The sequence below is a fragment of the Lethenteron reissneri genome, chromosome 58 (assembly GCF_015708825.2).
Source record: "Lethenteron reissneri isolate LAM-NWPU_2019-01 chromosome 58, ASM1570882v1, whole genome shotgun sequence".
NCBI classification, from domain to species: Eukaryota; Metazoa; Chordata; class Hyperoartia; order Petromyzontiformes; family Petromyzontidae; genus Lethenteron; species Lethenteron reissneri.
The window spans coordinates 8,547,432-8,573,503 of NC_083836.1; the positions used below are offsets into that span (position 1 = coordinate 8,547,432).

Below are 26,072 nucleotides of genomic sequence, written 5' to 3' on the forward strand. Positions count from 1 at the left end.
ACTGCTGGTCACTCCATATTATCCTCCGGAGTTCCTTGTTCTAATAGGTCCAGCACTTGAGACTCTGGAATCTATGCAGGGCAATTTGGTATTTGTAGAGACGGCAAATCTCAATAGGTGTTTTACCTGGTTATGTAAAGTACAGTCGCGACGACACTACAAATGATACGCTGCAATGTGAAACATTACTTGTTACAGTTGTGACTTGGTCGCACGTGAAAGAAAGATCACAGTCTTTCACGAAATAATAAAGTGCCCTAAACGCATACAGAATAGGGAAAATTAGCCTCTACAGTATATTTTAATCCACCAATTCATGGGGCCTTCTGCAAGCAATGTTTGCCAGCAGATGGATATCTGCGAACAAGCGCTTCATAGCCCATCGGATTCCTCCTGTCGAAATAAACATTCTGATTCTGATCTCTGGATGAGTTTACATATGCTCTCCGCGCGCAAGTCTCTTTAAACAAACACTGCTGAGCGGCCAGATGTTGAAGGCAAGCAAATCTGTAGCGCTATACAAAAGCTCACGACCAATTCAGACTATCCCCGGGGACATGTAGATAACGCCATGTACGTCACACATTGATAACAATAACGCATTCGTCGACAACACTGTGGAAATATATTAGTTTTAATAACAGATGAAGTTTCGGGCAATGGCCCTTACCCACAGCAAAGAAAATGTTACACGAACGCTGTCGAGTTAGTTGTGCTTGTGCATCCCATATTCTTATTTTTTTCGGTAAAGTCACGTAGGTAAGAAAATGAAATAAAAATTAATAAAAATTAAATAATAAAAATAATAAAAATCACGACGTTTTGGAGGCAACACAAGTCTCCGTCATCAGGTGGGACCGTCACATCCAGATTTGCTGTATCAAGTGAGGCAGGGATTCCAAGATGCATCCACTTCAATGCAGCAGCAACACCAATTACTTATCTTACTTTATATTGATGGAGCGCGTTTCGCTTAAAGCACTCATGAGTGAAGCTGCCATATTGCTGAGAGGGCACGTGGTTGGGCTGGCAGGCCCATCCTTCCCTCTCCCAGACCCCGCCTACTTTTTGCCTCGCCACGCCCAGTCAGCCAATAGCCCCGCTTACTTGTGCATAGCCACACACACTCACCCGCGAGCCCCAACCCCCCACAGCGAGCGGATTGGCTCCCTCTGATACCCTGGCCCCGCCCTATGATTATAGACCCCGCCCACTGACCAGATTGCCCCGCCCAGCGCTCAGGTGTCATGTGTCAGTAACGAGATCAGGAAATATTCAACTCGGGGACACAAAAAAACTCCTCTGATTTTCACGAAACCTTCGGCGCTGTGGTGGGGTGGGTGTGGTGTGGTGCGTCGTGTGGGACACCGGAATAGCCCCTCTGACGTCAAACCCAGCTGACCCCGCCACGCTCGGCAGCTGAGTTACGCGTGGACACAGGCAACACGTTCGGGGTTTGACAAGGCGCTCGTGCATCGCATGTTGCGCTCACTCACTCTCACCTGCTTCCGCGAGGAGGAATGTTTGCCAAAGCACACAAGTCGAGACCCGCGGGTTTCCCCGGGCAATTTTGGGACACTTGGCGCGTTTTCTATGCTGCGTGCAGAGAGCAAACGAAGATAGTCCGTGCCATGGGATTAACCAAACCCGTTTCGCGACTAAGCGCGATGATGCCGATATGCAGCTCCGTGTGTAATGGGATCGCATCTGCAGCGATGTTTAGCATCCGTCCACAACGCGAGATGGCATCGTGCATTTACCGGCGTTCAATCAAAACCGTTTTGCAAAGAACACGATACACGTCCAAATATGATCCAATCCTATACGTTGTATATCTTATAGGTATTACCAGTATACGATATGAGCTTGTTATACTATAAGAACTACAAATGAGAATGCGAATAATGGCGCATCCTTTGCTCGATGGAGGTTATCCCGACGTCTTGACCGACGGTCATGGAAGCTGTTTGACCATACTTCACCACACTGGTTAGTGTAGGTTGAAGGCCGGGAAGGTGGATTGACAAAGGGGGATGTATGTATGTATGTTGAACTTCTTTCGCACCGTACGTAGCCAACCGTGCTAATCGGAGGTCCGAATATACCGGATGATATTGGTGTAAGCTGTTCATGTGTGCCGGATGTTTGAAGCAAGAGCCATCCACCAGAATTAGAATATTTATTTCGACGGGAGGAGGAATCCGATGAGCTATAAAACTCTTATTCACAGATGTCCAGTAGGGGTGGGTCAGAACGTTACAACAACAAACAATACAGAAACGCGATAGGGGTGCAAAGTATAGGAACGGTCAACGAATCACTTAAAAAATAAATCTACAAATAATACGAAATAATTGTTTTATCTAACTAGGCAATGCCCGTTAAGCTGTTTGATTTTCTTTCAGACGCAACCTGGCCACACATGATAGCTCGACGAAGTGACTTATCACGTGGACGTTTATATCGGGCGAAAAAATCTAAACAATCGCCAAAGGCTGGACTCGTTCAAACTCAAGACCAAAAAAATAAGAAAATATCCACCATGCGTCCGAAGTCTCGTATGAATGAAGCAGAGTGACATTCCATTTTGAACTTACAGGGTATAATCACAACCAGCTTAACACATTCTTACAGACGGCGAATCGGGGCGAGAGCCCCGGGCCCCACGCTTTGGGGGGGGGGGCGCACTCTGACGACGCCACAGTGGTGTCAGATGTAACACTTAGCTTTGAAAGTGTGTTGGCACCGGGTCAACACGGTGGGGTTTGCCCCGGGTCCCGCATACCCCTGCTTACAGGCCGTGTCTATCCACTGCTGGATGAAGGCCTCTCCACACCTCGGGGGTTGTTGGATCATACTTCACCACGACGCTGCTCAGTGGGAGTTAGTGAAGGGCTAGAGTCGTGAGGAGTGGGGGCGGGAGAGGGCGTTGGGGTCAATATATATTTCCCCCCCACTGATGTTATCCGTGGCCAGGATTCGGGAATCGAACTCAGGTCGAACTCAGGTCGCCAGGTTCATGGCGCATTCATGGCGCAGTGTGTGTGTGTCACTAAGTGACGGTGACGTCACCACAGCGTCTGTGGCAGGCCAAGGTGCACTTTATGGCCACGTGTAAGTGTCGAAGGCTCGCTGACAGAGGAGGTCACAGGATAGACCCAGGTGCCAGGGGTTAATGTGCCAACAACCGCTATGCCCACGCCACCATCCCAGACCCGAGCGACCGTACAGAAGTTACCAAACGCAAATTCAGTCCCCCAACCGCGATACGTGCAGCGGCATTACTTTGCCTCTCGCTTGCAGTTGCTGGAATCTGATGGCACCGTGGCTGCTTTGCGTCCGCAGAGATAAACCCAAATGCAGGAAATGTCGCGCGCTCACACGCGGGTGACGACCATGGGCAGGTGGAGTCCGGGTTGCTTCTGCTGCTGCTTCTCGCTCAGAAATGTTGCCGCCGGAAGGGATTTCAGGTGTTAACTCGAGCCCCGACCACCGATCCACCCTATAATGCCACTCACAATACACCTACGCGCATCGAATCGCTTATTCAGCCACGCAACAACCCCCCTAACGTACCCACTCAACCGCACACACCTACCCAGCAATGGATCCACCCACTCACCCAGCCACTCATCCAACCACCCAGTCACTCACCCAACCCCACAGTCACTCACCCAACCACCCAACCGTGCACTAAGCTACGCATACATCCACCCAACCATGGACCCCACCCACTTACCCAACCACACAGCCACTCATCCACCCACCCAGCCACTAACCCAACCACACAGCCATTCACCCGACCGTGCACCCAGCTACGCACACACCCACCCAACCATGGACCCCACCCACTCACCCAACCACACAGCCACTAGCCCAATCACCCAGCCACGCGCACCACCACCCAATCACGCGCCCACCCACTCACCCAACCACACAGCCACTCATCCAACCACCCGGCCACTCACGGAAACCGCCCAACCACGCACTCACACCACCCCCCGCCGCTACATACACAACGGCTCAACCACACATTTGAGCACGTATCCACTCACCCAGTCATACCGCCACACAACATTCCCACACCCCCCACTCGAGCAGCTCACAGGACCCCGCCCTCCGCACGGCAAAAGTTGCGTCGTGTTTGGCGAAGCCCTCCCCTCCGTGCCTGTTTTCGCTGCTTGCTCAGTGGCTGCGAGAGTGGGCGCCCCTCTCTCTCTCTGGTGTGAGTGTGTGCGTCTCTCTATCTGTGTGCGTGTGTGGGGTGAGAGTCGCGCCTCTCCGTCTTTCACTCTCTGTTGATCTCTTGACGCCACATAGCTCTTCCGCTACCGAGCCCTTGAGAGCAAAGGGCGCTCTCTCTATCTGTGTGGTGTGCGTCTCTCTGTCTCTCTCTCTCGGTGTCTCTCGCCACGCGGGTTTTACGCTGCGTCGCCTGCCTCCGTCCGTGTGTCCGACGTTTCGAGCGTCGGGGTTACTACCGCGGCACGCACGGAGGCTTTTCGTCTCGCCTCGCGTTGGGTTTCGCCCGTGCAAGTTTCGCGGAGAGGTAAGGTTGGGCGTCTGGTTCCACAGCAGAAACCACATGTGGGAGTCTGTTGCGCAATAGGGCGCATGCATTGAGCTCAGTCATAGCATGCGCATGTATACTGTGTGTGTGTGTGTGCACAGTGACTTGTATATGGGGAGCGGTAGTGCAGCGGTCAGCGCGCTGCACTAGGAACCCGGCGACGCGGGTTCGATTCCCACTCACGGTCAACCCCAGCGAAGATTATCTGAGCCGGTTCTGGGCCTATCCTAGCTCGACTCAGCCTCAAATGAGTATCTGGTGCCGTGTCTAAACATCGCCACGAGGGAGACAAAGGCGGCCGGGCGTGGTTCTGGCCACCTACCCCCTCGCGTGCCATGCCGGGCTTCGTAGGTGCTGGCTAACAGCACTTGGTCCTACAGTCTGTTAAGGCTATAGGGGAATCTTTGTCATTGTAAATGTAGTGATATGTGGATATAGAGCACATCGATTATTTCTAATTAGCCTCTTGTAGAGCTCACTGATGTTTTTTTTAATTCAGGTTATATCGCGTTGTTTGTTCCACGTGATGTCCGACAATAGAATGTTTAACTTCTTTGCGAAGTAAACATTCAATTATAAAGTCCTCCCCCGGGGAAATGGATGTTCAGTTCCGTTCCTGAAGAAGAAATTCCCACCATGTGGAGCGAAACGTCGGACATCGCGCGGTTAACATTCCGAAAACACATGTACATCGGAGAGAGCGACAACACATCCGCGAAAGAGCGAGGCAGCGATTATCATGATCTCACCCTGAGCATCATACTGGACATCTGTAAACAAGAGATATGTATCTTCTTGGTTCTTTCGGTAAAGTCACGTAGAAGGGAAGTAATAAAATAATAAAAATAAAACATAATAAAACAATTCTCACGACGTTTCGGCCACAACGCAAGCAGCCGTCCTCAGGTGAAAACCAGGTCCGTCGAGGCGACAGAGTCTGAATGAAACAGCACACGAGCTTGGAGCATATATATAAGCTGGGTGCATTGACAAAGGAATTTGCATATCAAAAGGAATTTAGCATATTTATGGGAAATGCAGGAATGTGATTAGTACTGCATATGCATGTGCATTATGCAGGATTAACAGCATCAAAGGGAGCTGCAGTTGCTGCTGCTGCAGCAGTTGCTGCTGCTGCAGCAGTTGCTGCTGCTGCAGCAGTTGCTGCTGCTGCAGCAGTTGCTGCTGCTGCAGCAGTTGCTGCTGCTGCAGCAGTTGCTGCTGCTGCAGCAGTTGCTGCTGCTGCAGCAGTTGCTGCTGCACTTGCTGCTGCTGCTGCACTTGCTGCTGCTGCTGCACTTGCTGCTGCTGCTGCACTTGCTGCTGCTGCTGCACTTGCTGCTGCTGCTGCACTTGCTGCTGCTGCTGCACTTGCTGCTGCTGCTGCACTTGCTGCCTTATCCATTTTAATATAACACTATGTATTATCCTACCCACCCTAATGTGTATCATACTGCTATATGTTTACTGTACAATTACGACACCATACATTACTCTGCACACTGCACCATGCCAGTGAGTGGAACGCGGTCTGAAAGTCACCGTTAATCGTGAACACAATCAGTTAAGATCCGAAATGGTTTATTACGTCCTTCCAATGATTGCTAAGCCAGAATCCATCTTCTCGGTTGAAATTGTCTCTGTGTTTGTATATGTGGATCGCCTCATGAACGAATCTCTCATGATAGCCAGATGGCTTGCAGAGAACCTCTGTCTTGGAGAAGTCAATGTCATGTGAGCCCACTGAATTGTAACAGTGATCTGCCACGGCTGAGGTGTTTGTCCTACCGTGTTTCAGGTCTGCCTTATGTTCACGGATGCGGTCCGAGACATGTCGTTTGGTTTCTCCAATGTAACTGCTACCACAGAGGCAACTTAGTTTGTAGACGCCAGGGTACTGTATGTCTGGAACCACATCTTTTACAGACGGGACCAGATCACGGATTTTATGTACTGTGTTGAATCGGACCTGGATCTTGTGTTTAATCAGGATTTTGGAGATATTTTTTGTGACCCCAGCAATGTAGGGTAAGGTGATGGTCTTGAAAGGCTCCTCAACAGGATCCTTCTTGATGGTTGGAGTGATGGCTTTGCGGATTGTGTAGTCGGAGTAACCATTAGCCTTAAGAGCTTGGCGTACGTGTTTGAGTTCACTGGAAATGTGTTCATGGTCGGAGATGCATTGGGCTCTATGATATAGAGTCTTGATGAGGGAATTCTTCTGGGATGGATGGTGGTGGGAATCCGGTTTTAGATAAGCATCCGTGTGGGTGGCTTTCCTGTAGACAGAGTGGCTCATTGAACCATCAGGTCTCCTTTTGATTAGGACATCCAAAAAGGGTAGCTTGCCATCATTTTCGACTTCCATGGTGAATCTGATGGCTGGGTGTATGGAATTGATGTGGTCGAGAAATTGGTCTAGAGCAGGCCGGCCATGTGGCCAGATGACAAAAGTGTCGTCTACGTACCTCTTCCATTTCTCCATGAAGATGTTGGCTACAACCGGAGATAGGGGGGAGCCCATTGGGGTGCCCTCAATTTGAGACGGACGCCATCCAGACTGCCACTCTACGCCCGACCTTATGGAAGAGGTACGTAGACGACACTTTTGTCATCTGGCCACATGGCCGGCCTGCTCTAGACCAATTTCTCGACCACATCAATTCCATACACCCAGCCATCAGATTCACCATGGAAGTCGAAAATGATGGCAAGCTACCCTTTTTGGATGTCCTAATCAAAAGGAGACCTGATGGTTCAATGAGCCACTCTGTCTACAGGAAAGCCACCCACACGGATGCTTATCTAAAACCGGATTCCCACCACCATCCATCCCAGAAGAATTCCCTCATCAAGACTCTATATCATAGAGCCCAATGCATCTCCGACCATGAACACATTTCCAGTGAACTCAAACACGTACGCCAAGCTCTTAAGGCTAATGGTTACTCCGACTACACAATCCGCAAAGCCATCACTCCAACCATCAAGAAGGATCCTGTTGAGGAGCCTTTCAAGACCATCACCTTACCCTACATTGCTGGGGTCACAAAAAATATCTCCAAAATCCTGATTAAACACAAGATCCAGGTCCGATTCAACACAGTACATAAAATCCGTGATCTGGTCCCGTCTGTAAAAGATGTGGTTCCAGACATACAGTACCCTGGCGTCTACAAACTAAGTTGCCTCTGTGGTAGCAGTTACATTGGAGAAACCAAACGACATGTCTCGGACCGCATCCGTGAACATAAGGCAGACCTGAAACACGGTAGGACAAACACCTCAGCCGTGGCAGATCACTGTTACAATTCAGTGGGCTCACATGACATTGACTTCTCCAAGACAGAGGTTCTCTGCAAGCCATCTGGCTATCATGAGAGATTCGTTCATGAGGCGATCCACATATACAAACACAGAGACAATTTCAACCGAGAAGATGGATTCTGGCTTAGCAATCATTGGAAGGACGTAATAAACCATTTCGGATCTTAACTGATTGTGTTCACGATTAACGGTGACTTTCAGACCGCGTTCCACTCACTGGCATGGTGCAGTGTGCAGAGTAATGTATGGTGTCGTAATTGTACAGTAAACATATAGCAGTATGATACACATTAGGGTGGGTAGGATAATACATAGTGTTATATTAAAATGGATAAGGCAGCAAGTGCAGCAGCAGCAAGTGCAGCAGCAGAAACTGCAGCAGCAGCAGAAACTGCAGCAGCAGCAGCAACTGCAGAAGCAGCAGAAACTGCAGCAGCAGCAGCAACTGCTGCAGCAGCAGTAACTGCAGCTCCCTTTGATGCTGTTAATCCTGCATAATGCACATGCATATGCAGTACTAATCACATTCCTGCATTTCCCATAAATATGCTAAATTCCTTTTGATATGCAAATTCATTTGTCAATGCGCCCAGCTTATATATATGCTCCAAGCTCGTGTGCTGTTTCATTCAGACTCTGTCGCCTCGACGGACCTGGTTTTCACCTGAGGACGGCTGCTTGCGTTGTGGCCGAAACGTCGTGAGAATTATTTTATTATGTTTTATTTTTATTATTTTATTACTTCCCTTCTACGTGACTTTACCGAAAGAACCAAGAAGATGAATCCCTGCAGTCACGAAAGCTTTAAATCGAAAGAGATATGTAACTCATCGGATTCCTCCAGCATAAATAACTATTATGATTCTGATCTTTGGAAGTTGCAAGCGATGCAGGCGGGGCAATATTATGTTGGGCAACAGTGTGTCAAGAGAGTGGTAAACAGATGTAATGAGTGTGTGTGTGTGAAAGTTTATCGAGATTGGTGAGAGAACGTGTACAGACTTTAAATTTAAACTTAGTTTCTTTTCCGAGTATCTTTTTAAAATATTTTTTTTCAGTGGGGTATCTACGAACGATGCACCCTCCTTTATGTGTGTAACAAACAAACAAAAATCTCAAACATGATTATGTGGCCTCTCTAGAATAATTATCAGAGACAGTTAGACTCCGTCGGGTTAGCTTTTGGATTGTAAATTCTTTAACGCACGCGAAGGGTACCCCCCACCCACCACGGCCACGCGGGCAGGACCCGAACTTATTTCACCTCGTTGGGGGGGACCACGCGGCCACCGGACGATATTTACCCGGGGCACTGCCAAGCATCGATGAGTGGCCGAGTGGAATTGTCGTTGACCCGCCAACGACGCGCTCCTGAACGTGGGAGCGCTCGACCACTTTGTCACTTACAAGAATATTTATTTATGCTGGAGGAATCTGATGAGCTGTAAAGCTTTTTTTTCACGGATGTCCAGTTAGGGGCGGGTAAGAACGTTACGACAACAAACAGTGACGGAAGTAATTTTTATTTTAAACATAATTGCTGATTACGGTAGGCCCAAAGGCATCAAACATCAAGCCGGCCAGCAACAAAAAGCACTGTCAGAATTGTAACCGATAAAACGAGTTAAGACTCGTGGGTTCGATCCCGACCCTGACGCATGCTGTAGATTTAGAGTTTGCGGCGTCTCTCTCCCCGTGGTCGCGTGCGTCTTTCTCTGAAGTCCTCCGGATTTTCCCTGCACACTTAGAAACCTGTTTAGAGAGTCCACCAGCGAAGATGGAGAGTCCACACTTTACATGCATCAAGAATATGTGTCTGAATCTTGATTTGAAGCTATAAATGCCCACGTGATAAGCAACTTCGTTGAGCTATCGTTTGTGGCCAGGTCGCTTCTTAAAACAAGAGCGATGTATCTCAGTGGACCTTACCTGGTCACATTAAAAATAGTTTAGTTTATCTCTTAGTAATAGATGACAAGAGTTAACACGTTTGGTGAACGTGGGCAAGCTGGTTCAGAGCTTGTGGTAAAGAGAAGATGGTCAGAGAGGATCCGTGTCGATGTGTCTTTGCTCCGCGCCAAACGGTATTTTTATTCGAAAGTGCTCTACAGACCCCGGTGAATGGTCGCTCTGTTACCCGCATCGCGCTCCGCCGTACCCAGGAAAGCACCCTTCGCTGTGCGACTCTCATGACTATCGTCGCACGAGGGTGCCCCCCCTGCTGATGTTGCTGCTGTGCGTAATCCCGGTCGGGTGACTTTGCCCGTTGGCCCTGCCCGCTGGCACTGCCCCCTGCCCGCTGGCACAGCCCCCTGCCCACTGCCCCCTGCGCTGTTGCCGCGAGAGAGCGAGAGGAGAGGCGATGGGAGGAAGGGAGGAGGCAGGGAGATGAAGCTCATCGTGGATGGAGTTTGAGGAAGAGTTGATCAGCACATGAAGAGGGGAGCAAAGGACAAGGAAAGTTGTAGAGCAGCCCGAAGACTGGCTTAAGCCTGGAGCTGTGGATATTATTGTTGTTACGTGTATATATAAAAGACTCGCGTGCAAGTGATTGTATGTAGGTATGTTTAACTTATTTGGCGCCGTACGTAGCCAATCGTGCTATTCGGAGGTGCGGTGGAAGGACAACAAACTAAAGAGAGCAACAAGCAGTTCTAAAGAAATACGTTTACAATCTTGATTATTTAAAGTGCACAGCTCCCAGTCGCTTCCTAATATTCGGAAGGAAGAGCGTTCCAGACGGCCGCATGGAGCTCCTCTGAAAGCACGCGATGCGGTGACCACCTTTGTCCGATGGCTATAAATGACTACGTGCTGGATAGTGCTTGGATGGGTGACCACCACGCATGAAAAAAATCAGGTGCTATAGGCTGCTGCTGCTGCCCACTGGGCTACGTTGTGGACAACAGAAGATGGATTGAAGCCAAAATCCATCGTTGTGCTGCTGAACCTCTATGGTCCCACGCCGATGCTCGTTTCATTTGCCCAAATGAAACCAAGTCCGAGTGCTTTTCCCTCCACGTGTTTCCCTGTTGTTGTTGCTGCTGTTTTTGTTTGTTGTTGTTCGAATCTCGTGGGTGTTTTTTTGTTGTCCGGGCAGCCTGCACCAATGTCCTTCTGTAGCGATGGGATCTGTCCTGGGCATGTACAGATATTGTATAAAGCGCCCTCGCTACAAACTGGACGGACAAAGCACGTCTACGTGAGGTATCCGCGCGTTCTCGCCCCTGGTTAATTACCCGAGGTCTGCCGCGGCGGGTAATCGGGGCTTGTCGGGGCATCGGCCTGGCAAAAAATCTCGACAACTGGCATTTAGCTCCTGGGCTTATCGCTGCCATGCGCAGGAATAGAATCAAATAGTGCCGCGTTGTGCAATCGGAGGAGGGGGAGGAACACACAGAGGAGGAGGAGGCATGTGCGGTGCAAAGGCAACGAAAGGGCATAGGGCAACCGACTGGTATCGGTCTCCAACAAACCGCTCGTATAATCACACAGCGATCGGGATCGTATCGAAGGGTTGTTAGTGGCAGCCGTCCTGGGGAAACTGATGAGGCTCCAGATACTAATAGGGCAGTGGTCGTGGGGTAGAGTCCAGCCTATATCCTATGTCGTGTGCCTGGCCCGGTAGCGGCGTTTAGAGGCCACGCGATACCCGTGCGTCATGCGCGCGCCCTATTTTCGCACACGTGCCAACGCCGCGGCAGCACCTATCGCGGGGAGATCAATTAAACGCGATATGTTAAACGGTGACAGATTGGCGAAAACCACGACCTTTGCGTGCCCATGTGTACCGGTTTTCTTTTTCCGGAACGCGTTATCGGTCGTGCTCTGCCCCTGCTCGGGTGCATACACGAGTGCGGGCTTTCAATGGTCCCGGGGATTTCTGGAAAGAGCTTTTTGGAAAATGTTTACGACAAGTGCGAGGGGTGCGCGAGTGCGCTTTGGGTAATGCGTTATGCGGCCCGTTGGTGCTCTTCATCGTAAGCCGATACTCATATCTACAAACTAGGAGAGGAAGTATCGAATTTTCTCTGTCTCTCTCTCTCAACAAACCAGCCACATGTCCATGCCGCCTCCGTGTAACGATTAGCACGCTGGACTGGCAATCCAGAGGTCACCCCTTTGATCTCCCCTGCGTGGCAGTTTAAACAATAACCGTGCAATGTTCTCAAACCCCCCCCCCCTCCACTCGCCGCCTCGGGTCCCACCCAGCAGGAGAATCAGAATGGGGATCTTTTATTTATTACTGGAGGGATGCGATTAGGCTATTGAGCTCTCGTTCACAGATGTCCAGTAGGGGCACGGGTCAGAGCGTTACAACAAAAACACGACAGGAGTGCAAAGTGTAGAAAGGTAAGGAAATCACGAAAATGATATATAAATATTAAACTAAACTCTTTTATTTTACAGGTGAAGTCCAATGATCTGTTAGCTCCTTTTTCAGAAGCGATCTGGCCACGAATGATAGCTCAACGAAGTGGCTTATCACGTGGGAATTTATGGCAGCAGGAAAATACTCTGAACGCACTTTGATTCTCAATGTGTGTGGCAGAGCGAGTCGATGATCGAGTGGTGGTGGTGGGGTAAAGATGCTCGTGCACCCACGTCTTCCAAGACGCCTGAACAACTGTGGAGGAGTATGCCAAATTCCAGCCAGCATCACCAATCTTGTAAAATCTTGAACACTCATTGAGTGTTTTGCCTGGATAAAGCTTTGAACATGAATGTTGAACTTGAACTTATTTCGCACCATACTTGACCAACCGTCCTAATCGGACGTGCAGGCGAAAGGCAATAAACTAAACATACGGTCGCAGAAGCGCATCTGAAAGTGCGCGATGCAGTGACCGTTTTTGTTCGACGGTTAGCCAGAAGCCGCTGTTACGACCATGACTGGAGTTCACGTGATGGTGGTTTATGCTCCTTGACGGACACAATACACAGTAATCACAATTAGTCCATCGGCAGGCCGCGTGTGGTGGGGTAAAGTGTGGGTGCACCCACCGATTCAAAGATGTTCGCCCAGCGTGGATGAGTCGGCCAAATTGCCCTCCACAGAAGGGTTCTCTCTAGCGGAGACCCTTCTGCCCGCGGTGGCGCGGGTGAGTGATCGCAGGGCTGCGCCTTTACCGTAGAACAGGCCACGTGAATCGTCGCCGCGTGCAACGTTGGAGAGGTTTATCATCGAGTGGGCTGACATTGCACGGAGAGAGCGAGCGCTTGACCACAAAGCAGTGCGACATCACACGGTTGCTCCTTCGGGGGGCCCTGTAAACTTAGAGCTCGCTGCATAGCACGTGTTTCAATTGAATTCTGGGCAGTCTTCTACACTTGCAGATGTTAATGATCAAACGCTCCCTCGGTGGACTCCTATAATGAATGTAATAAATAAATAAATGTTACTGGTTTTGATAAAGGGCCACTGCTTAGAAACATCAGACTGCTGTGTGGGTGGACGCGATTAGCCGCGCTATGTCAATCCACTGCTGGATGAGGGCCTCCCCACGCCGTGCGAGCCGTGCTGGGGCGTGGGGTTACACAGCCATACTTCACCGCGCTGGTCGGTGTCTGTCGGTGAACGCGGCGAGCATCGGCGGGGGAGCGTAGAAGTGCAGTACAAATGTTTTATTCCGCTGAGCTGACCGCCACGCGGCAGCAGCAACCTATAACAACCTGGTATGCATGGTGGTCACTCATGTAGGCACGATCCAAGCTCGGCGCCGCTTAGCTTGTGAGGTGCGGTGAAACTGGGATGCGTGTTCCGGGTGGTGCTGTGCCTGATTGTAAAGCAGTGTTAACAAATAATTTGGTCAGAGAATTGTATTTTCATCATAATGGTTTTTGTGTTGGATCGCGTTAACTGCCCACCACCCGACCTCTTACACCTGCTGTATATTTGGAGTTTGCGGTGTGTCTCTCTCTCTCCCCGTGGTCGCGTGGATTTTTCTCCCGGGTCCTCCGGTTTTCCCCTCCACATTTAGAATCAATATCACGCGTTCAGAGTATTTGGCCGTTGCCATACATTTTCCACAGGATCAGCCACTTCCTTGAGCTACCGTTTGTGGCCAGGTGGGCCTTACCTGGTCAAATAACAAAAAAAGTAGGCTCAGTTTGCTTAAACCCCTTTACAACACGCGTTTGTTCTTGGGAAATGTAGAATTAGCAGCTCGGAAGCTTGAGACGACGGGGCGGCTGCCACGGCAAAACGCGTCATGCACGTTACACCAAGTTTTGGCCAGTAACCCTTTGAATCGTCTGACCGGTCTTCGATAGGCTTAGTCCCTGATCGCAGCACAATCTTGCAAATAATAGTTTGGTTCATATTGGATCACGTATCTTTACGAGTTAATACTCTTCCCCCACCCCCCCCCCCCCCAGTTACCTACGGGGTGGTTAGGGTGGGGGTTTGAGTAATGATTGTAACCTTGGTTATAAAGCATCTACAGCGTGCGTCGAGTTGAATGACCAACAGAGGAAGGAGCCCTCGTGTGAGTGACCGAAAGGGCAGATAGGGGAGATTCCCTCGGGAATTTTTGGGAACGAAACTCATTGCATGCATGTGTGCGCGTTGAACTTCTTTCGCACCGTACATAGCCATCTGTGCTCCGCACGGTGTGGCTACCACAGCAGTGTTATGTAGTTACAGGAATAATCATGTAGCAGTGGATGGAGAGTGAACCACTGTGAACGTAAGATTGCAGTGATAAGCTTTTTGCAGGCATGCGGTTTTAACTGTGCTTTGTTTTTATTATGGTTGTTGTTTCCTGGTCCAGTAACTCCTTTTCAGGAGGGCTTGCACACTGCATGGGACGTTTGACTCGTTCTGTTGTCCTCAGTGTTTGGCTTCCCGTGGAAGGAAACTGATTAGACAGAGAACACTGCACGAGGCATACGAGGGGATAACACTCAAAGGTCGGGGCAGACAGGGCAGGAACCCACTTGCTGTACTGCTACTTCGAGGCCACCTTGCAGCCCGGCACATTTTTGAAGTTCACAAATCTACCAAAACTGTTTGCTTCAAAGCACCGGAATATGGGATACGTATTGTTTAGTGATTTAATTGAGGTCTGCCAATTGGCTTTGGAGATCAGAGGTCTGGGTTGGCACCACTGAGGTCCTGGGTTCGAATCCAGGCAGCTGACCATGATTAAACCTGGATCCCAAGTGTAGCGAGGTGATGGTGGTCTCAGCCCGGTCACCAATGATATTGCACAATCACTTTTTAGCTAAATAACACGCTCTGGGAAGTCAGTTGGACTGCGATGCAATGACTATTATGTACATTACTCTCAGTGACAGAGTGCGTCGTTGACCAGAGCTCACATGGAGGGATCTCTGATGTAGTTCTGTCACATCCACTTCAGCGGGCCTTCCACCAGCACGAAGGCTTTTTCCTCTGCCCTGCGAGAGATCCGAACGGTCGATTTAATCTCATGGCACGGGGGCGCCGATAGCGCAATCGGAATGAAATTAGGGAAGGGAAAAAAAACACAAGTAAAAGACTAAAAAAAGTATTCCGTGCAACCAAGTGGGCCCAACGATTTGCGCTTCAAGAAAAAAAATTTGCGTACGGCACAGTGCGTTGTATGTTGGTGTGCACGGGGGGGTGTGGGGTTGCAAGGTGCAGCCGTAATTGCATTGTAAAACAAACAGTTACAAAAGTTAGGTGCAGTTTTTTTCTGGGTGCGGACGCACGACTTGCATGAGTTTCCACTTGGGACAAGAATGGGCGTTATTTGCTTTTTTGGGAGTTTTTTTTCTTTCTCTCTTCCCCTGCGTTTTTTTTTTAGTTCCGACTGTGGCAACAGCCTTCCTGCTCTCTCTGGTCTGGCCATGTGGAGTAAAAGCAGCCGACGCGGAATATCGAAATATTGCATGCCCCATGTGACGTCGCATTCCATTTGATCAGAATGAGAATATTTGTTTCACTATTTTTTTGTTTTACTAGGTAAGGCCCACTGAGCGATGTAGTTCTTTTTCAGAAGCGACCTGGCCATCACAAATGATCGCTCAAAAAAGTGGATTATCATCATATGGAAGTTTTTCGCAGCCAAATACTCTAAGCGCATGTTGATTCTACATAGGGAGGGGAAAACCGGAGGAACCGGAGAAAAATCCACGTGATCACTGGAAGAGAGAGACCTGCAAACTCCAAATATACAACAGGCGTTCGGGTCGGGACTGAACCCATGACCTCCTGTATAACAGGCGAGGTAGTTAACATCTCGCCACTGCAGCGAGATGTTAACCATCATGTGACTTGGGCAGAACCCGTCACTATTTGGGATGGCCGATGCTGGTTGGATAACCTTTAAAGCAAAACCTCTTTTAATATGAAACTTAAACAATCATTTCTACTTTGCATAAAAACCATACACGTTTGTATTTGAAGCGTTGTCTCTGTGTTACGTGTACGCACTGAAACATTTACAATCTGAGTATGACGGTTTGCCAGTAAATTTTGTGGCTTTGCTCTCCAACACACCGGTGTGCTGTACTCGTAACACATTGGCATGTTCTGTTTACGTAGCAAACATTACTAATTGGCTGTGTCGGGTGGTGGCAGGTTTAAAGACACATTAATATATTTACGTGATCTAACCCCAAAAAAACCTGTATTATGGATGATATTGGTCGCGAAAGCCTAGGTGTTAAACTAGAACATGTGTTTAAATCCAATTTATTATGTCATTTTAATCCTAATGTTACGTAGTTGTTGCTGCTGCTTACACTTAGGTTGTTTTGCTTTGACAGCAAATGGACCAAGTCACCTGCAATTGCGCTTGATGTCATCCGATCGCGCAAGCTGAGCAGGCCTGAGCCTGGATAGCAAACCACCGTTTAAAATGCAGTCATTGTACACAGACTTCGGGACTACATCGTCAGCAGAGGGCAGTGTGAAAAATATCTCCTGTTGTGCTGTATATCTATGCTCCCTGCCTTCACCAAGCCAGACCTGTGCTATGGTCCAATAACCCCGATGACCTACGCAGCGTGGGGAGGCCCTCATCTGGCCCCGGATGAGCATTTACGCGATGTCATATATTTTATGCATCCCGTTTCCAAATGTTGAACTCCGCATTTCAATTTGCTGTACTCCAGAAGCTGCTGCTCTTTTGGGACCGCTGGCCCCTTTACGACGTTTAAGCTCTTCGCTAGCCAATTTCGTTTTTGCACGCTGGAACCTGGTGGGTTTTTTTTATGTTTCCCGGTGCAGTGTATTTATATTCTTTATTCACCCGCGTATCCGTTTGCGGCTTACAATGCTATCACATTTATTTTTACATTCCAAAAATATAACAAAAAATCAATAGAAAAGAAATCAAAAAAAAACCCACACAAGTCAAAGAAACTCACAAATCAATTTTGGAACTTGCAATCCAACTTTACAGCAGTTGCTGTACAGAAAAAAAATCGCTCAAATCAAAGAAACTCTCACATCAATTCTGGAACTTGTAATCCAACTATACAGGGCCTCCTCTACTTACGAACGAGTTAGGTTCCTGAGGTCTGTTCGTAAGTCTATTTGTTCGCAACTGAACTCCTGTCGATTCCAAACATGTTTATACGGCATGTAGACTAAACACGGGGAATGGCTTGAAAAGTCGTATAATCTCCTGTAGATGTAGATGCCACTGGTTCTTCACGTTCTGCAGATGTAAATGCCACTGCCGCCGTCCATTGTGCGGTGGTTGAACTTACGAATCTCGGTCCGAACAGGCAACTGGACATACGTACCGGGTTTGTTCGTATCTTTTAAAGTTTGTAAGTCGAATGTTCGTATGTAGAGGAGTCCATTTACAGCAGTTGCTGTAAATGGCGTGTGACGTTTCTGTGCAGCTAACACCACGTGGCGTGAAGAATAAGAGCCATTTCCCGAGACGTTGCATGTCATGTTTTCCTTTTAAAGCCTCATGGTGCTCTCGACGGGGAACGCGCTGAGCTTAATTGTTAATTGCACTTGTGCATCACTGCCAACGGAGCAGCAGCATCACCAGATGATTTTACAACTCGGTGCTACTTTGTCACGCTCTTCAAGTTTACGGCCGTCTGGCGTGCAATGTTTGTCAACGTGATTCCAATTTCCTGAACATTTTTTTGCGGTTTTCCCTAAAACCCCACGACCTCTCGTGACCTGCGTGTGTGTGAAACTTAATTGCCAATTGTTGCTCAAGTCGTCCTCGCGTCCGATTTAGCACGATTGGCGACCTATGGTAGGAAGGAAGTGCAACATACACATGCATACCGGTGAGTGCAGCCATGATGCTCACTGATTGCGACTTCGAACCTACCAACCACTTGCTGTAGACCAGGCAACTTTGGCAGTCAGGCAGGAAGGCAGGCAGGCAGGCAGGCATGACAACACCAGCAGCAGAATGCATAGCAGCGGCAGTAGACCGTACAACAGCAACAGCAGTCTGGTTCATGAAGCTATATTTGGCACTAGATTTGCCGGATAAACTTCAGGCTTTTTTAGGCCTAGTGAGGCTTGGTGATGATGGAGAGGTTGTGTGTGGGGAGCGGTAGTGTAGCATTTAGCGTGCTGCGCTACAAACCTGGCGACCCGGGTCCAATTCCCGCTCACGGCCAACACGAGTGATGATTATCTGTAACCAGTCCGGGGCCTCTCCTCAGTCGACTCAGCCTAAAATGTAGTTGCTGGTACGGTGTGGAAACATTGCCATGAGGGAGATAAAGGTGGCTGGGTGTGGTGCTGGCCACCCACCTCGTGTGCCATGCTGGCCTTCATAGGTGCTCGCTAACAGCACTTGCTCCTACAGTCTGTTCAGGCTATATGGGGGATCTTTGTCTTTTGTGTCCCAGCATGTGATGAAATCAGGTCGATCTTTGTGGTTGTGTTACATTTCCCCACCTCAATGAAATGGAAAAGTTTAAATATAATTCCCGGAAAATTGCCAAAAGGTCGTCCGTGAGAGCGCTGCCCCGACACATGATATCGCGTCCGTATCTACCAGCGATGGTGATTTCAACGCGCGTGCTTCTGTTTCTCCCTGTAGGCCTGCCTTCAGCTGCAACGCCCGTGAGTGGATCCGACGCCGTCTCACCGTGGAGGTCACCTCTCTGGTGGGAAAATCGCTTGCAGCTAAAGGCCCGGGGGTGGTGGCGCGGCGTGGGGGGGGGGGGGGACCTCAAATAACCTGACAAGTTCACGTTCGACGACATCGATCGCCCTCTTCGATCGTTTGCCAGAAGAGTGAAAAAAAATATCATTCACCCGGGGAGGGGGGGGGGGGCTACTCCCGAAGCCGTCCACTTGACTTGGTCACCAACCCCGGAGTGAACATTTACACCGTTGCTGATCAATTCGCCACCGTCCAAAAGAAGAAAAAGGCCGCAGGATTTTCCTCGCAAGTGGAAATTGCTGAGCGCGAATTATGCCCCGCACGTTTCGCCTTGCGGGGGTTTATCTCGCATTGAAGTGAACCGAAATCTCCTCGTGTGAGATTTTATCAAATAAATCACTTGACTTCTTTACCCCTTTAGAGCTCCTCCCGTGGAGGCTCAGTCCTCCATCAGAGTGTGGTGGGCACAAGCAGTTGCAGGGCTGCACCTCTACCCCCCACCACCTTCGAATAGTTTTCAACTTTGTCGATGACTATCGTCAGTAGTACCACACAGAACTGAGGATGGTCGTTTGAGGATCGGCTAACACGGCACTCGATGTTGCTGGGCAGGGCTTGATTGATACAAGATAGCCACAGATAAAATTGGGCCCCGTCAGATATTTATAGACGGAGAAGTGGCGGCGGGCCATCGGTGGAGGGGATATTAATACTCCCAAGACACAAGCCCCATTCAATTCACTTTTATCTTTGCATTTCGGCTAAGAAGTTATCTCCTCTTCAGAGACAGAGATATGAATTTTTAAATATATATTGGAATTTTAGCCACGCAGCCGTCAAGCGTTTTATGATTAACATCTGCTCGCGTGAAAACCGCTTTTAAATCAATTCGAAACCTGCCTAATTAGCCACCTCCAGGGTGCACAGGGTGGGTGGGGGGGACTCCCCAGCGGTACGTAGTGCCCGCGACCCGCAAATCCTTCCGCCATGAACGTGACGGCGGCAATGGCCGACAATTTCAACTCGACCGCGGGCCCTACGGTGAGCGCCAACGGGAGCGAGGAGCATCGCTGCCAGCTGAACAAGGCCTTCCAGCACATACTGCTGCCCACCTTCTACAGCATCGCCTTCGTGCTCGGTCTCATCGGTAACGGCCTCGCCCTCTGGATGTTCAGCTCGGCGCGCATGCGCCCATGGACGAGCATCACGGTCTACATGTTCAACCTGGCGCTCGCCGACCTCCTCTACATCTTCACGCTGCCCTTCCTCATCTTCTACTACCTCAACCGCACCGACTGGATCTTCGGCGAGGCGTGGTGCAAGGCGGAGCGCTTCATCTTCCACGTGAACCTCTATGGGAGCATCCTCTTCCTCACTTGCATTTCGGCACACCGCTACGCCGGCGTGGTACACACCATGCGCTCGCTTGGGCGCCTCAAGCGCCGGCACGCACGCCTCATGAGTGCCGTCGTGTGGGCCGTGGTGGTCGCTGAGGTCTTCCCCAGCCTCATCTTCGCCAAGACTGGTAAGAACCACTCTGGTGGCAAGACCTGCTACGACACGGCGCCGGACGACGAGCTGGAGCGCTACCTGACCTACAACCTGGCCGTGACGGTGCTCGGCTTCCTGGTGCCCTTCGTCGTCATCCTCGTGTGCTACGGCTTCATCGCGTGCAAGCTCGTGCAGCACCAGCTGTCCAATGCCACGCTGCGGCAGCGCTCGCTGCGCCTCGTCGTCATCGTCATGATCTCCTTCTCTGTATGCTTCCTGCCATACCACGTGATGCGCAACGTCAACATCCTGGCCCGCCTCTACCTGGGGCCCAGCGAGTGCGAGCTGTCGGCCCGCATCTATGCCGTCTACCAGGTGACGCGTGGGCTCGCCAGCATCAACAGCTGCATCGACCCGGTGCTCTACTTCCTCGCGGGTGACACCTTCCGCCGGCGTGTCAGCACCACCAAGCGGCGGCGGCAGCAGCAGCAGCAGCAGCACCACGCGCTCACGGCCAAGCGGCTGCCTGTGCTGGAGCGAGCCGCGCAGGAGGAGGAGGACAGCGTGCCCCGGTCCTTCGACACCGTCACCGAGCACGCAGAGGACAAGAGCAAAGTTTTGTACATCAAGGCCGAGCAGTGAAGCCGGCACGTGATGAGAAGAAAGAGCGGGAGGAGGTGGTGCGATGAGGAGGAGCAGACGCAATGAGGTGGAGGAGGAGGTGTGGAATGACCCCGGTGCCTTGTCGTTCGATGAACCACTTTCAACCCTTGGCCCCACCTGTCTCACCCACTCCCGCTCCCCATCCCTGCGGCCGTCGCAGAACCTTGGTGCAGCCGTCGCAATTCTGCGACCCCGGCACCCGTTATCACGAGTGTCGAGTCGACCGCGCCAACTGAACTCTCGCGATGGTCTGGTGGATGCCCCCCCCCCCCATCCCCGGCTCCACAGCGCGGTCGCTGCATCTGCTGGAGTCCCGTGCACTTTGTCGTCGATAAACAAATTGCTCTGTTGACGTGTAGGTTAACCGGTACCACCCCAGGTGGGTCAGATGGCGTGTGTATCCATCACCAGCGGAACATGACAGAATCCGAATGTTTATTTATACTGGAGGAATATGATGAGCTACAAAGCTATTTTTCACATATGTTCAGTAGTGGCGGCGGGGGGGGGGGGGGTCAAAAGGTTACAACGACAATGTGCATGACCCTCAGACGTGCGCCCTTTAAGTTACGCGGAGATGTATAAATATTTTAAAACGTGGGGTTTTACGGAGGCTGTACAATTGTGGTAAGTGATCTCAAGCGGAACGCATCCACTGATCGGTACCCTGGCCCTGCCTGTGACGCAGAGGCCGCCGGCTCGATCCGATGTCCCTGCGGCCCCCCTCTGCCCACCCAGCAGTGGTAGCGCGTACGTGACCCCCGCAGGTGCGGTCAACCGTTGGGTGCTCTTAGCAGCTCTTTCAAGGCGTCTGGCCGGCGTGGAAGGGTAGAGGCCCAGGAATGTCTGTCAAGAGGTTGGCTCTCTAGAACTCTCCTCGAGATGGGGCGGCAGTGGGGGGGGGGAGGCCCTTACCTGGCCAGCAGTGGCGCGAGGAACTGAGGCACTCGCAGGGCTTGCGCCCTCTTTTACGACGCTTCTGGTTCTTTACGCCGCGCCATTGAGATGCGCACTTCTGGGGGGGGGGGGGGGGGGGGGTTAATGGTCGATCCGCACGGCTTTTGGCGATGGAAGCTGGGGAGGAAATACGTGCCTAGAAATCGAACAAAAACCATTCATTCGAAATGTGAACAAGCTGCCCCCCCCCCCTAATGACCATCCTCCCCCCACCCCCTTCGATGTTCTCAAGCCGTTGTTAAACCGCGACTATTACCTGGATGTAGCCTAAACTGTAGCCACCCGGGCCATCACTTTATGTACATTCAAAACTAAAGACTTGCATTTACTTATCGTCATTTGTTGACATTAACTTATTGGTCTTCTTATTTTACCGTGGGACCGCGTGTGTGCGTGCGGCACATAGTGTGCAATGTGGTGGTAATTTTTATTTTTTTAAATCCTAACAGCGAATAGAATGTGTGTGTGCGCCTAAATCGTGAGCGGTGGCGGCGAGACTGATATTTAATACGAGGTATTGCAAATTAAAACCCAACGGTCCGGCAAATCTCAACGGGACGGCGAGCACTTGTACTCGGGTCCGAGCAAAGGCACCGTGTCGGCGTTTTGAACTGTGCGGATGCTCCGATGGAAAAACTGGCAGAGATTTGAGTGGAGTTGTGAGGGGTTTGGACGTCCGCGGCCAGAGAATGAAATAAATGTCGTAGGTATTTTTACACGACTCGGTGGTTTGTGTGGCTCATTTGCATCGGCCAATGTCCAACGTTTCGCGCGAAAACTAAACGAGCATTCGCTACCATAGAGGATCTACAACAGCAATGTTGTTGTTTGTAGACTCACCCCTTACCTCTCTCTCATCTCGCTCTCCTCCCTTCCATGCACTCCCCTACCTCTCCCCTCTGACTTTACTCCCCTCCACGCACTCTCTGACCTCTCCCTTATCTCCCTCTCTCTAATTCCCTCCACATGCTCTTCCTTCTCATCTCACTCTACTCCCCTCCACACACTCTCCTACCTATCGCCTCACTCCAATCCCTTCAACACTCATTCACTCTTTATCTCGTCGTTGAGTGGAAATCCATTCCACAGCCGTCCGTCCTGTCGGATTCTTGCCCACAGCACCCTGTCCCAGTCGAGGTCCAAGACCTTTCTCCCCCTCTTGTCCGACTGCCTCCCGGTGTCTCGAGACGAGATGGAAATATGCCCGCCGTTCCTGTGCGGCATCTCGGACTTCGGTCGCATTTAGACACTGTGTAATACAGTAAGGAACAATATGTTCCACACTGCCCACCAGGGATTTTTTGTCTGTCTGTCTGTCGTGCATAAATATAATATAAACAGCTATTTGATTGGTGGAGACCGACTGCCGGGTACGGAGAGGGGAGGTGCCTAAGGAAGGAGGGTCAGGGGAGGGGCCTAAGGATATGGGGGGGGGGGGGGTCAGGGGAGGGGCCTAAGGATATGGGGGGGTGGTCAGGGGAGGGGCCTAAGGATATGGGGGGGTGGTCAGGGGAGGGGCCTGAGGGAGGGGGATAAGGGGAGGGGCCTAAGCAAGGCGGGGAGGGCGATAGTGAAGGGGGCTGGCTACCTGGCTGGCTGCCTGGCTGCCTGGCTACCTCAAGTCAAGTTATCTTTTATACAGGTAGGAACAACAGGTTCCACACTGCCCACCAGGGATTATTTGTCTGTTTGTCGTGCATATTTGTCTGTCGTGCACGAATGCGCTGTCCAACCAAGTTCCTACCAGCCCACTCCGAAGGAACGTGTTCTATTATCAAATCCCGGCGTTCCATGTGGCCCTTTGTCCGTTTGTCTGTCAACTGAATCAAAACGTTATAGAAAGTGGACCTCCCCCCCCCCCCACCCCAGATGTGGGGGTATAAAAAATTGATCCAACAGTTTCACAACAATTGTCAAACCCCCCCTGGAAACAAAAATTTATCCCTCCACTGCCTCCCTCAAAAAGATAAATGTATTTTTTAGGCATACATGCCTACACACCCTACATATACTAGTCAGTAGTATCTACTACACAGCCTACACACAATAGAGTCAGTAGTATCTACTACACACCCTACACACAATAGTCAGTAGTTTCTACTACACACCCTACATACATACAGTAGAGTCAGTAGTTTCTACTACACACCCTACATACAATAGAGTCAGTAGTATCTACTACACACCCTACATACAATAGTCAGTAGTATCTACTACACACCCTACACACAATAGAGTCAGTAGTATCTACTACACACCCTACACACAATAGTCAGTAGTTTCTACTATACACCCTACATACATACAGTAGAGTCAGTAGTATATACTACACACCCTACATACAATAGTCAGTAGTTTCTACTACACACCCTACACACAATAGAGTCGGTAGTATCTACTACACACCCTACATACAATAGTAGTAGTTTCTACTACACACCCTACACACAAGAGAGTTAGTAGTATCTACTACACAGCCTACATACAATAGAGTCAGTAGTATCTACTACACACCCTACATACAATAGTCAGTAGTATCTACTACACACCCTACATACAATAGAGTCAGTAGTATCTACTACACACCCTACATACAATAGTCAGTAGTATCTACTACACACCCTACACACAATAGAGTCAGTAGTATCGACTACACACCCTACACACAATAGTCAGTAGTTTCTACTATACACCCTACATACATACAGTAGAGTCAGTAGTATATACTACACACCCTACATACAATAGTCAGTAGTTTCTACTACACACCCTACACACAATAGAGTCGGTAGTATCTAGTACACACCCTACATACATACAGTAGAGTCGGTAGTATCTACTACACACCCTACATACAATAGTCAGTAGTATCTACTACACACCCTACATACAATAGTCATTAGTATCTACTACACACCCTACATAGAATAGAGTCAGTAGTTTCTACTACACACCCTACACACAAGAGAGTTAGTAGTATCTACTACACAGCCTACATACAATAGTCAGTAGTATCTACTACACAGCCTACATACAATAGAGTCAGTAGTATCTACTACACACCCTACATACAATAGAGTCAGTAGTTTCTACTACACACCCTACACACAAGAGAGTTAGTAGTATCTACTACACAGCCTACATACAATAGAGTCAGTAGTATCTACTACACACCCTACATACAATAGTCAGTAGTATCTACTACACACCCTACATACAATAGTCAGTAGTATCTACTACACACCCTACATACAATAGAGTCAGTAGTTTCTACTACACACCCTACACACAAGAGAGTTAGTAGTATCTACTACACAGCCTACATACAATAGAGTCAGTAGTATCTACTACACAGCCGACATACAATAGAGTCAGTAGTATCTACTACACACCCTACATACAATAGAGTCAGTAGTTTCTACTACACACCCTACACACAATAGTCAGTAGTATCTACTACACACCCTACACACAAGAGAGTTAGTAGTATCTACTACACAGCCTACACACAATAAGTCAGTATCTACTACACCACCTACACACAATAGAGTCAGTAGTACCTACTACACACCATAGAGTCAGTAGTATCTACTACACATCCTACATACAGTAGAGTCAGTAATATCTACTACACATCCTACATACTATAGAGTCAGTAGTATCTACTACACACCCTACACACAATAGAGTCAGTAGTATCTACTACATACAATAGAATCAGTGGTATCTACTACACGAACCGAGTGACAGAGACGGCCGTCCCTCGGGTTACGGTGAATCAGGGCGACCGTCCCGGGCCCCGCGCTTTGAGGGCGGGGGAGGGCAGCCCGCGCTTCGACGTCACAGTGTCGGATGTGATACCGGGGTGCGGTGGGGGGGGGGCACGGTGGAGTTTGCCCCGTGTCGATCCCTCCCCCACCTATGGGCGGCCCTGGACTGAGCCGTATGCTCGCTTGAGATATGCACCGAGTATTCTAGAA

At 49.8% G+C, this 26,072-nt stretch overlaps 1 protein-coding gene across 2 annotated transcripts in view; it reads left to right on the top strand.

Annotated features, from left to right (window-relative positions):
- LOC133357432 (P2Y purinoceptor 1-like) overlaps window positions 1-22,813 on the top strand; it is a 40,433-nt gene extending 17,620 nt beyond the window's left edge. The window contains exons 1-2 of one of the 2 annotated variants that reach the window (XM_061575379.1): window positions 3,934-4,549; window positions 18,916-22,813. In XM_061575379.1, coding sequence (XP_061431363.1) covers window positions 19,969-21,114 — 1,146 coding nt within the window. In that variant the 5' untranslated portion in view covers window positions 3,934-4,549; window positions 18,916-19,968 and the 3' untranslated portion in view covers window positions 21,115-22,813. Of the gene's footprint in view, window positions 1-3,933; window positions 4,550-18,915 lie in introns of those variants that run through there. The other variant, XM_061575382.1, reaches the window with a different exon arrangement.
- The last annotated feature ends 3,259 nt before the right edge of the window (window positions 22,814-26,072 follow it).